At 46.5% G+C, this 11,394-nt stretch overlaps 2 protein-coding genes across 2 annotated transcripts; one reads left to right on the top strand and one right to left on the bottom strand.

Annotated features, from left to right (window-relative positions):
- Positions 1-203: 203 nt before the first annotated feature.
- LOC117747957 (E3 ubiquitin-protein ligase CCNB1IP1) lies at positions 204-2,641 on the bottom strand. The gene is made up of 5 exons (XM_034557502.1): positions 2,571-2,641; positions 1,777-2,081; positions 1,514-1,660; positions 1,156-1,324; positions 204-555 (listed from the first exon to the last, which is right to left on the bottom strand). Exons 2-5 carry the CDS (start codon positions 2,071-2,073, stop codon positions 389-391), a joined length of 780 nt encoding a protein of 259 aa, XP_034413393.1. The 5' UTR covers positions 2,074-2,081; positions 2,571-2,641; the 3' UTR covers positions 204-388.
- Positions 2,642-4,458: 1,817 nt separating this feature from the next.
- si:ch211-212k18.5 (sal-like protein 4) lies at positions 4,459-9,540 on the top strand. Its single transcript, XM_034557764.1, is given in 5 exon segments — positions 4,459-4,534; positions 6,293-6,435; positions 6,437-8,839; positions 8,913-9,482; positions 9,484-9,540. Coding segments are annotated over 5 exon segments (3,249 nt in total).
- Positions 9,541-11,394: the final 1,854 nt, after the last annotated feature.

The raw sequence follows: 11,394 nt of genomic DNA, 5'->3' as shown, positions 1-11,394 counted from the left end.
AACACCTACTGCTATTCATTCAGTAACATGTGTTCATCAGTAAATTGAATGTATGATTGTTGTTTTTTTTTACTATAAAGTAAATGTATGCTACGGTTACTTACCCCAATCCTCTAAATAATATACCGTAAACACATACACTGAAAGGGACAAGGTGAAGTCATCCTTATTATATTAATTTGACGAGAGAAGACTAAGTCAATGCTCTTTGTAAACAGTTTATTTTGTTAAAGTTGAACAATAAATACTACAAAATGGCACTCGGGGCAAAAACACTGCCAGCTAAATTACTACCAGCTAAATTACTACCTAAACATTATAACACTTTGTGAACAAATGTAAACACATTTTCTCAGGTTAATGGGTCATTGTGAACCCTGTCGTGGTCTCAGTGCTTCTTCATGAAGGGCCGGCCTCTCTCCCGGGCCGGGGAGCTGAACTGGAAGAAGGTCTTGGCTCCGTCGGCCTCCAGGCAGGAGAAGAACCTGCTGTCACCGTCGTGGTTCACGGGGAGGAACTGAGGGCTTCTCTGGGGAGTTGCATGCCGAGCCACCCCTGGGCGACACGCAGGAGGTTGACGGATGTCTCTTATTGTTACACTGAGTAAAATGTTCTTGGATAGACGATCAGCTCATTCTTAATTGACCACTTCTTGACAAAACCTCTACATCTGTGTCTTCCTGCTATTAACCATAAATTATTTCTGCTTCCTTCCTCGACTCTAAGTGTGACACGACAAGTGATTTAAAAAAAACTAGTAAAGTTTATTTTCCTGCCAAACGTATTGTTTTGGACTGCAACTAATAATATGTTTGATTACCCATTAATCTGTGGTCTAATCTGTTAATCGATCTTAACTTTTAAAGTTCTGTATTTAATGTTTTCCCCATCTTCAAAGACCAACAATCAGATAAAGAAATAAAATATGTAATACTTTCTCCACATAATATTTCTTGTTTATCAAGATCCCATTCAAACACTTTCAAAATGTTGGTGTATAAGGAAGGACATAACTTGTGGCCTGATTATTCATAAACTACAATCTATACCCACTTCACTAATTGCGAAAAACATAATTTCATCTCCTGCGCAAAAAGACCGAGCAGCTGTTATTTAAAAAACGTGACCATTACTCCAAGTTCCTGTTGTTCTTACCAGTGTTGAAGTCGTGGTGTCCTGGTTGTAGCAGCGAGTCTCTTTCCCCCACCACCATGTTGCGCAGCCTCAGAGAGTCGTACAGCCCCTGTAGTTTCTGGTACTGCCTGTTCCTCTCCATCAGCCTCTCGGACACCTCGCTGTACTTCCTTTTATACTCCTCCATCACCTGGAGAAGGTAGGTGCTCCTAAATGTTTATATATTGTATAGCACGTATACGTTTCTACCTTTATTAATCGAGCCCAGATATTATGCAACATTAGGTTTATGAGGTTTACTGCTCCCTTTTCTATTTCTTCCTTGTGTATAGATGATGACCGTGGAGCCCTGCGCTTGAGTTTAAGAGTTGTGGCTTACTTTCTTCAGGGAGGTGATTTCCCCCCTCATGCCGGTGAGCTCCAGCTCTCTGCTCTGGTTCTGCTGGGTCAACACCTTCTCCATCTGCTTCAGCTGCACCTCAGCCCGTGACAGACTGTACTCTTGATACATATGCTCCTGATAGACCTGTTTACGGAGAGACTGTCGAGCTCGTTGTTTTACAAGAAAGGGGAAAAGACAACCGGATTTCAAGACACGATTTACACTACGTTCATGCGCATACAAACAGAAATATGTTTGACCTGATAGCTCCAGAAGGCCAGAGCGCGGGCACTGATGTCCAGAACTACGTCTGGTCGCAGACCTGCCAGCACCATGGCTTTGTACTCCTCAGAGGGAGACAGCTCCGTCCTCACAATGTCCAGCTTCCCAGACAGTGCAGAGGAGCAGGCCGGGCAGATGGCTGGGGAGCGGCTGAACTCACCGGACCCGTGCTGGTCACAGAAGACATGCGAGCAGGCCGTGACCCAGGCGAAGCCGCTCAGCTTGGCCCGGCACTTTGGGAAGTTACATAGCAGTGTGTCGTCGCAGAGAGACATGGCCACGACTGGGGAAAAGCGCAGTAATATTTTAGTAATGAAAATGTGTGTGTGAGTGTTGATTGACTTGTACTAGTTGATGCATTGCTAAAGATTTCCTTTCTCATGATTTTTTTGGAGTAAAGCAGAATGTTGACCCCTGGTCTTATTAATATTAAAATATTGGATACATGGCATTAACCTTTCTGGGCATTCGGTCCTCTTGTTTTTTTTTTTTTTACATCTTAGCTATCACCTTATTTCACATTGTGGGTGAGAAAATGATAGATATGGACATACTAAATGCCACAAATCCTAACTTGGCTGTGTGAAGAGCTTTGGCTGTTACATAGCTAGCTTAATGCTATATCAACTGCTATTAAATATGAGCATTAACGGTTAGTTTTGAGCCCGCTGATGAAACAGAACTCTTAAATCTGCTTTTAAAACTTTAACGGATACCTTAACGGAATATAAAGTTTAGTTTCTCACTAATTAATCGGGAGTTACCAACCTACCAGTTAGCTCTTTACTCCGCAGGTGACGGGAGGTGACGCTAAATGAATACTGTGATCTGATTGGCTGATTACAGCTCAAACGCTCAACCGGAAAGCTCAATACATTTACTTCAAATATTCAAATAACCTTCATTAAGTCTATAAATACTGAATTGGATGAAAAAATATCTTATAATAATTCAAATATTTATAATTATATGTATATATAATATTATTATTATTAATTTATTTTTAAGTACTTTTACTTTAAGTATAAAGTACTTTTTCTGAACTGATATTTGGTATTCCTACTTAAGTAAATCAGCTGACGAATACTTCCACTTTTTTTTACTGCTGAAAGCCACCTGTTTGTTCTTCGACTTCACATCACCATTTCCTGTTTTATTTTACAGGTGATGATTAAGCTCGATGAAGTGGGACACTTTATGTCCAAAACTGTAACCATCGATTATAACATGACAGTTATTTCCCCAAAATAATGCCCCATTTCCTCACACAGCCTCTGAGTGGATATAAGTATAATGTGAGACACCTACTTAAATATGGCTTCCCCTCCTCCTCCTCCTCTCCCACTTTTCTCTCTCTCTCTCTCTCTCTTTTATCCATTTCTCCACGTGGTACAGGAGTAAAGGCGGGGGGTGAAAGAGGGGCATTGTGCTGTGCAGCAGTGGATCCGGGGGTTCATAGTGAGAGAGGGGAGATGCTCACTCAACTGTGTCCAGCACGCCATTGTCAAAGATTCCCATCTATTCTCTGCCTTTTAAATAGAGCTCCAGTGTAAGATGCTTTTTTTGGGGAGGGGGAAGTTGATGGGGAGCGCGGGGGGTGGGGGGCGGGGGGTGTTATTATACGCTTGGTGATAACACACCAAATACATCCATGTGGAATGGCTGTGTGGCCCCACTTGCACACAACTCACTGCACTGTTATTGGTAATTGGCCCTATGGAAATCAAAGGGTAGAAATATTGCTCATTCACTCCTCATCTGGCACAATAACACTGAACACGGATTGTTGACTTTGAAAGTCAATTATTATGGCAATGATTTAATTATTGATCCACCTTGCTGCAAATAAGTAGCTTCAGTACACTTAGGGGTCCTGAACAGATGTCACCTGATGGATGAGTCACCTGTTAAGACTTCATTTAGACACAATTGTTGCATCTTAATTTGACCCATAATTATGGTATTGCATCTTTTAGGGCTATCTTTTGCTAAATTGCCGATTCTAGCGTCAATATAAATTAGCTTTTAAGCAATCCAACGGCTTTGACACCTAATTGTCATGTTTTACTGAAAGTTTATAGCTGCTGTGTGAGTGTGTAAAGAAAAATAAAGCTGGAGAGAAAGAGAGAACCAGGGAGGCTGTGTGTAACACGCCATTGAAATGCAAATATCATTGAAGAACAAGGAGTGGTTCTGTGTCTGTGAGTGTGTATGGCGTGTGTGCGTGTGTTTGTATGTGTGTGCGTGTGTGTGTGTGTTCCCTGTATGTGCATGCAGCGGGACAGCAGTGGTAGAGGAGGGGCGCAAATTGGACAAGTTTTTTGGGGGAGAGGAGACTTTAGAAAACAGCCACACACACGCATTCACAGCAGCTTCATATGACACGGTGCGGACCTGCGGATTTCCAACACCTATGTGCTATTTTTTTTTTTTTTTTTTTTTAAACCTTCGTCCATAAAAAGACGTTCTTTTTTACATTTAGAAGTTATCATACACTTTTTTTAAACATTTCCTTTTGTATCCCGGGGCTTGCATGATGTGCGCGTCTTTTGAACTTTAGATGGTTGGATGGTTTAAGGAGCGCTTCCAAGTGCGCAAAAACGTGCCTACTGCCATTGAACCGACTGATGCCCCCCTCTCCGTCTGAGTCGCAGTGAATCATGTCACGCCGGAAGCAGAAGCGACCCCAGCATCTAGTTAACGCGGATCCGGGGGGCCCGAGGCTGCTATCTCACGGTGAGTAAACATCTTTAACGAGTGTGCATGCGTTGCGGGGTCTTGGATTTCTTGAAAGAGTGCAACCCGTCTCGCGACTTGATGGTGATCATCACAACACTGCACGCGGAACTCACTCTCGGCGTCTCGGGTGCGCTTAACAAAAGCAAAAAGTTTGGGTGTTTTTTTTTTTAGACGTAACCTGCATGAATTGTGTGCGCTATTTATTTGTTTGGTTTCCGGTCGATTGCGGCCATTTTCACACGTTTATTTACGCGTGGCCGCATTCCGACAAACGCACCTGAGTTAATAAACTAACAAGTTAAAGATCGGAGTTTGTCAACTAAAGAAACTCCTTCTGCTCAGCCATTCATTGTGATGGGCCCCACTAAATGGAAGCCTTAGGCACTGTAGTCGGGGCCAATAAACGTGTCCCTGTGAAATGAATAGAGTAGGATTAACGAACATACATCTGTGGCCATTTTCATGTGCTGGTCGTCCTCTAGGAAACCAACAGGCTGCTCAGCGCTGACTGCTGGAGGTCTTTGATTAGTATAGCGCACTCTCTTATTTGCTAACAATAAGGTGCATGGGTGGGGAAGGGAAGGCAGTGTTTTTGGTAAAGATTAATCTTCCACCCTTCTATTCTCCTCTTCTTTTGCTCTTAGTTCATGCCTTTCTCTCTTATGCACCCCTCTTCCCCCATTTTCCACCTTCTCAATACTTCCCACCCCCTTCTTTCTCCCTCTTTCTCTCTCCCTCAACCCTATTGACTGTATACTCCTATACACAGTTGGGGGGGGGGATGGATGAGAAAGGAAAAAAAAGATTCAGAGTGGATAAAGAGATTGCTCTCGCACTTGTTCTGTGTTGCAGTAGGTCAAAACCTGAAGTGCATGCACCTAAGACTTTTTGCAGGTAAACTTCCACAAAAGAAAGTTTAGCCGAGGAGATATTCATGCGTTTCCTGCAGGTTCAGGTTTGTGATGAAGTCACACAGTGAAGGAATTTTACTGAGGTACAGTCTTTCATTCCATCACTATATCACTCCAGGAGGGAATAGTTAGTTTGTCTCTCATTGTTGTTACCCTCCCCCTTCTTTTTCTTTTACCCTTTCTCACTCTGTGCTCAAGATTCTGAAAGAATTTGACCCCTTAGCAGCAGAGGTCAGATTAGTTGACCAATCAGAGTGTCTGGACAGTGCCCAGAACCCTTAGCGTGGCCTGACCCTTAACCTCCACTGTGACGTAAGGGGGGAAGGGTGAATAGGGAGATGAAAGACGTAACTGCTGTAGGGAGGGGGTGGGTTAAGAGGGGTTATGGGTTGTCTTGGTGATGCCCATTGTCCTCTAAAATGTGTTGCCATAGCAGCAAGGTGGTCTGTTAGCTTTTTTGTGTGTGCAAGATGTTTGAGTAGTTTTGCTCCGGAGAGCACAGATTGAGACAAGACATTACAAAGACTCATAGACTGCAGAGTTTCTTCCACTTGTTTATTTGCTTGTTCAAGGCCATTTCCTAGCAGGCATTTCTTCTGAAGTCGTAACAGGATCTTTTGGTATGCACACACAAATTTGCAAACTAAACTTGTAAACAATAATTGGAATCAATTGAATAAACAGACTGGAACTGAAGTGGAGAGTTTTAATGAATTTACATACCTGGATGTCTGGGCTGATATTGGAGCCTGGGTGTTGCATAATAATTAACCTTCAAAGAAACAAACAAAATGTATGTTGCTTTTTTTGTTGTTTAAATCTCCTTTTTTCCCTCAATCCTCAGATGATCATCTGGGCATGAAATCCCCATCCACTTCTCTTGGCTCAGAAGTGACCTCGTCAGGTTCCTCCTCCTCATCCCCCACCTCTCTCCAAGACTGCCAGCCGCCTCTGGCCCCTCGCCCATCTCCTGGTGGGCTCCACGCGCCCCTCCTTGCCCAGCGAGAGCTCGCCTCCTCCCCACTGGCCCAGCCACATTGCCCCCTTCACCACCTCCCTCCCAAACACCCACTCTTCCCTCTCCCCAGACTTTCCTCACCCCTCACTGTCATCCCAGACTCACTCACCTCCTCCCTTGGGTCAAACCTCAGGTTCCCACAGCCTGTCCCACCAAGGAAACTCTCACTCCACCATGACCTCCCCACCAATGGGCAGCTCAGCCACCACCACTACCTCCTCCTCTTCCTCCTCCTCGTCCTCTCAGTGTGTGCAGCTGCACCGCGACAGCATCAGTCCTTCTCATCAGCAGCCCTCCGGCTCTCCGGGGCAGCATGGACAAATCCATGTGTCGCCAACCCTGGCAATACTCCTAGAGGAGCTGAGGGTTTTACAGCAGAGGCAAATCCACCAGATGCAGATAACAGAGGAGATCTGTCGGCACGTGCTAAGGCTCGGAGGTGCCGTCTTTGGACAAGATAATAACACACAGGCCAGTGGTGCAGACTGCAACCGTAAGTCTGCAGGAGCAGCATCTTCCTCACCAACACACCCCTCCACTGCCACGCCAGTAACCCCAGCCTCATTACTTTTGACTGGCCTTCCATCTTCCCTCTTTCCCCAGCCCTCTGTCTCCAAATCAGGTGCTTCACATGTCAATGGCAGCAGAGCTCAATCCTCCTCTACCTCTTCCTCATCTATTTCATCCAATATTAGCTCCTCTGTTGCCTCCCTGCACCCTCTGTCCTTGTCACTGGGACTACCACCTCGCTACCTCCACGAGAAATCCTCCAACACCTCCTCGTTCGGTCATAGCAATGGTATCAGTTTCTCGACTCCTCCCCTTCCTACCACCAGCCACTCCCAGGATCTTCAGCCCAGCTCCTCTCTGGGCTCTGCCTCCTCAGCAGGACGCCCTCAACATGTGTGCCGTTTTTGTGGGAAGGTGTTAAGCAGCGATTCATCACTCCAGATCCATCTGAGGTCGCATACAGGGGAAAGGCCCTACCAGTGTCCAGTCTGCTTGAGCCGTTTTACAACCAGGGGGAACCTCAAAGCCCATTTCTTGCGACACAGAGAGCAGAACCCAGAGCTGTCCCTCTCCCTGCTGCCCCCAGCACTGTCGGAGCAAACACAGATCGTTCCTGTCCCTACCCAGAGGAGAAGAAAACGACGAGCTGATGATGATGAGTCATTTAATGGAGTGAAAGGAAGCATTCCTGGGATGACAGAAAACATGGCTTTAGGATTCCTGTCTGGTGCATCTGCCCGGCCCTCGCCTTCCTCTCTACCTCTGCCGCCATCAGTGGACATGGCGTTGTTATCCACAGCCCATTCACTGCTACAGCTGAACCGAGCCTCGGCTGCAGCTGCTGCCAACGCGTCAAGCACTGGACTGCCTTCTTCGTCTTCCTCCTCCTCCATGGGCAGCCAGTTCAAAGGAGCAAAGCAGCAGCGGTTTGATGAAAACACACCTCCTCACTCTGCCCTCCATACAACCTCTCCATACTCCCAGCTGGCCCACCTCCCCAAGATTCTCTTCCCTGAAGGTACCTCCCCTCACCACCTTGCACTTCTACGGCCCCCAGGCCACCCATCGGCCTCACACCTCACTTCGCCTCATCAGCTACCTTTCCAGTTTCCACCTTTCCCCAAACCATCAACCTCCTCCCCCTCCTCGTCCTCTCCCACCACCTCTACCCAGACTTCAGAGACCTCCAAGTTGCAGCGCCTGGTACAGAAGCTTGAAAGGGTGCGTCTTCTTCCTTCAGCTCCTCACAAACCCTTGCTGAAGCACATGGCGACACACACGGCCATGACCTGTCCACCACCTCAGTGCCTATCGCAGGAAATGTTGGCCGCTCTCGGCCTGAGCCCAAGTACCAATGCTGCTGGACTGGGACTCTCAGGTTCTGGCACCGTGCAGGCTGCTAATCAGTGTGGAGTGTGTCTGCGTGTCCTCAGCTGCCCCAGAGCGCTGCGATTGCACCAAGCCACACATCTGGGAGAGCGCCCGTTCCCTTGTAAACTATGTGGCCGTTCCTTCTCCACGAAGGGCAGCCTTAGAGCCCACCTGGCCACTCACCGTGCAAGACCGGCTAACTCGCGTGCCTTGAACTCCTGCCCGCTGTGCCCACGTAAGTTCACCAATGCCTTGGTTCTTCAGCACCATATCCGCTTGCACCTGGGAGGGCAAATACCTCCTGACGAAGATATGCCTGCTGAAGACGCGGAAGAAACGGAGAATGCTGTCTTCAATGAGCGTGAGAATAACTCCCCATCTAAAGCTCAACAACTCCTTCCTCTGGCTTTAACAATGCGCTCCAAGTCTCCAATTGATGCTCTAAACTCAGGGTCCACTTCTAAGAAATCCACAGCTGCTGATGCCACTTCTGTGAAGACAGAGGAATCAGAGGGTTCAACACCCAGTGTTAGCCCACCCCTGACCCATAATCCCCCCTCAGTAGGAGCCGGAGGACCCCCTGCGTCTGAGAAACAACACCCTAGCTGATGGTAGCCCCGTGAACAGCTCCATGTTCTCTGAGGGGGAGACCCATGCTGACCTGGGCAGCACTAGCCCTTTAAAAGCACCCATAGATGGTTCTCATTCAGCTGTTTTGAATGGAGATGCAGAGGCAGATGACACCCCTCTATCCCTCTGTGTTTCCAAGCCTGTGTTAGAAAATGACACGCTGCATACAGATGTTAATAATGATGACGCCGGCTCCACAGACAAACCTACCACAAGTCCCGATTCGAACCCCAAACCCCCAGCTGCAAATGCTTCACCCACACTCAGCCCCCTTGCCAGCCCCAAAGCTATCCCCGAAGCAGAAGAGGCCTGTGAAGGTGAACCACAGGAGGCACAAGAGAGAGATGCTGCCCAAAGCAATGGCAAGAGTGAGAGCACCACACCCAGAGAGCCTTTGCCAGTTTCGGATCCAGAGCCGGAGAAGGAGGGTGGTAGCGTGCAAGAACCTTCAGAGGACCCAGAGCCCTCTGTCCCAGCACCAGCCCAGCCTCCTCGCTCTGATAAACCCCTACAGCTGCTCGAAGTGTGGAAAGGCATACGCTAGCCGTAGCGGACTAAGGTAAGGGTTAAAGATATTAGGGATTCTTATGTTTTTGTTTTTTTAATGGAAATACCTTTTTATGTCAATTGAAGGTTTAATTAATCCGTCTGGACTTAAAGTACATTGCTAATGTTTTTTCTCTCATCAACAGGGCCACATGAAAACTCACCCTGCAGCATTGCCCAATACCCCCTCCAAGGCCTCAAACCAATGACACAGACATTGTGGAGGATCGCAGCTCGCACCACGACTAATAAGAATCGGGTACAGAAGGACAGAAGAGCAGGGATTGGCTAAATCCCCCGAGAAAGGGGATGGCACAGATCCTCTACCACCAATCGGCGTGGTTTCTATGTGTGCGGACGAGCCTATGGACACTACAATGTAGAGTTAGTTTCGTTAAGTGGCTGCAGTCAGTCTTTAATAAAGGGTCCTGACAAGGGAATGTATTTTTTTTCGATAGAATGAGAATCGTTTTTCTAGAGTTATTGATTCTAATTCGTGTTTACCTTTTTTTGTATTGGGGAGATAGATCTAGTTTGTATTTGTCGTCGCATTGCAAGAGATTTGTGAACGTAGTATTTTAGCTATGTATTTTTGTATTTCAAAGACCACAGTGAGGCCTTATCTTACACACTTCACAGAATTGTCACAATGAGATCTAATTGTTTGCGCTTTTCTTTTTGCTGACACCGATTTCAGCTGATTTGAATAAGAGGGATATTCCAGCATTTCTTAAATGCAAGATTAAATCCATACCACAACAGGCCATAAATTGGTAATGCCCAATGTTTGTAAATTTGAGCTTCGGTTACATTCGATGCCTTTATTATTGTTACGTTCTTCTTTTTTTTTTTTACTGTCATGCTGCTGAAAGCATGTTTCTGATGTGCCGAGTTGCACTAAGTCCTGTGCTGCCGAAACATCTTCCTAAACAAGTTAGCAATGATGATGATGATGATGATAATAATGATGGCGATGATTGTGTTACTACTTTTGTGAACAGTCCTTGTAATTATAGCTGTAAAATTTGCGAGCAGCAAATGACCTTATTCATACTGATGATTGTAAATGTTTTTTTCTTGTTGCTGACGTTATCTGGACTGTCAAACCGACAACAAGGATGAGCCCTGTCCGTTAAAACCCCCCACCTCCCCCCCCTCTACCTCCTGCTCTCCTCTCTCAAAGCACTTGAGAGTTTTCTGCTCCTGCAGAAATTGTCTGCACTCGATGCATTCCTGCTTTGCCCAGTTTAGTATTCGTATGCTTTGTAAACCCTTTTTTTCCTTCTTTCTTGTAGCAAGGACAAACTATGTTCCCATCCCTCCCATGTGATGTATAAAAGATAAATAAAACAATGGTGATGTGAAGAGGAGAAGTTTGTTGCTCGTCTGTGTTTTTGTGTGCGTCCGGGTTCAGTTTAAGCTTGCGTCTTTGTGAATTAATTTATCTGTTTAAGTATTTTGTGTGCGTGTGTCCTGCATGTACACTGTTGGTTAGTTTGCTTGTTTGTTCCAGCTCTTGGTGTGTCTGGATCGGGGGTCCTTTGTCTGGGCCACTGGGCTATAGCTGTCTCCTAATTCTGCCTTTTTTGCCCTCAATGTCTTTTAATATGTTTCAGTTCCCCACTTGTGTGTGTGTGTGTGTGTGTGTATATGTGTGAAAAGGATAATCAGAGCCTTGTATGAGTGTGATTGAGGGTGCAGCTGTAGAGCCCCCCCCCCCCCCCTGCCTTTCCCTCCCCTCTCAGTGTGTCATACGCTCTTTCATAAGCACTCGCTTTCATTTTCTCCTTTCATTTCTCTCCCTCACTCTTTCTGCTCACCCCCTCACTGCCCCCCCCCCCCCCCCCCCCCCCCCCCCCCCCCCCCCCCCC

The sequence above is a fragment of the Cyclopterus lumpus genome, chromosome 18 (assembly GCF_009769545.1).
Source record: "Cyclopterus lumpus isolate fCycLum1 chromosome 18, fCycLum1.pri, whole genome shotgun sequence".
In the NCBI taxonomy this organism is placed as follows: domain Eukaryota; kingdom Metazoa; phylum Chordata; class Actinopteri; order Perciformes; family Cyclopteridae; genus Cyclopterus; species Cyclopterus lumpus.
The sequence above is the reverse complement of the archived record's forward strand: the minus strand, read 5'-3'. Positions and strand labels throughout refer to the sequence as shown.

Coding starts and splice junctions, on each gene's coding strand:
- LOC117747957 (XM_034557502.1), bottom strand. CDS start 2,073: ATGTCTCTCTGCGACGACACACTGCTATGTAACTTCCCAAAGTGCCGG. Junction 1,661..1,776: donor TGGCCTTCTGGAGCTATCAG/GTCAAACATATT, acceptor CTCCGTAAACAG/GTCTATCAGGAGCATATGTA. Junction 1,325..1,513: donor AAATCACCTCCCTGAAGAAA/GTAAGCCACAAC, acceptor TACCTTCTCCAG/GTGATGGAGGAGTATAAAAG.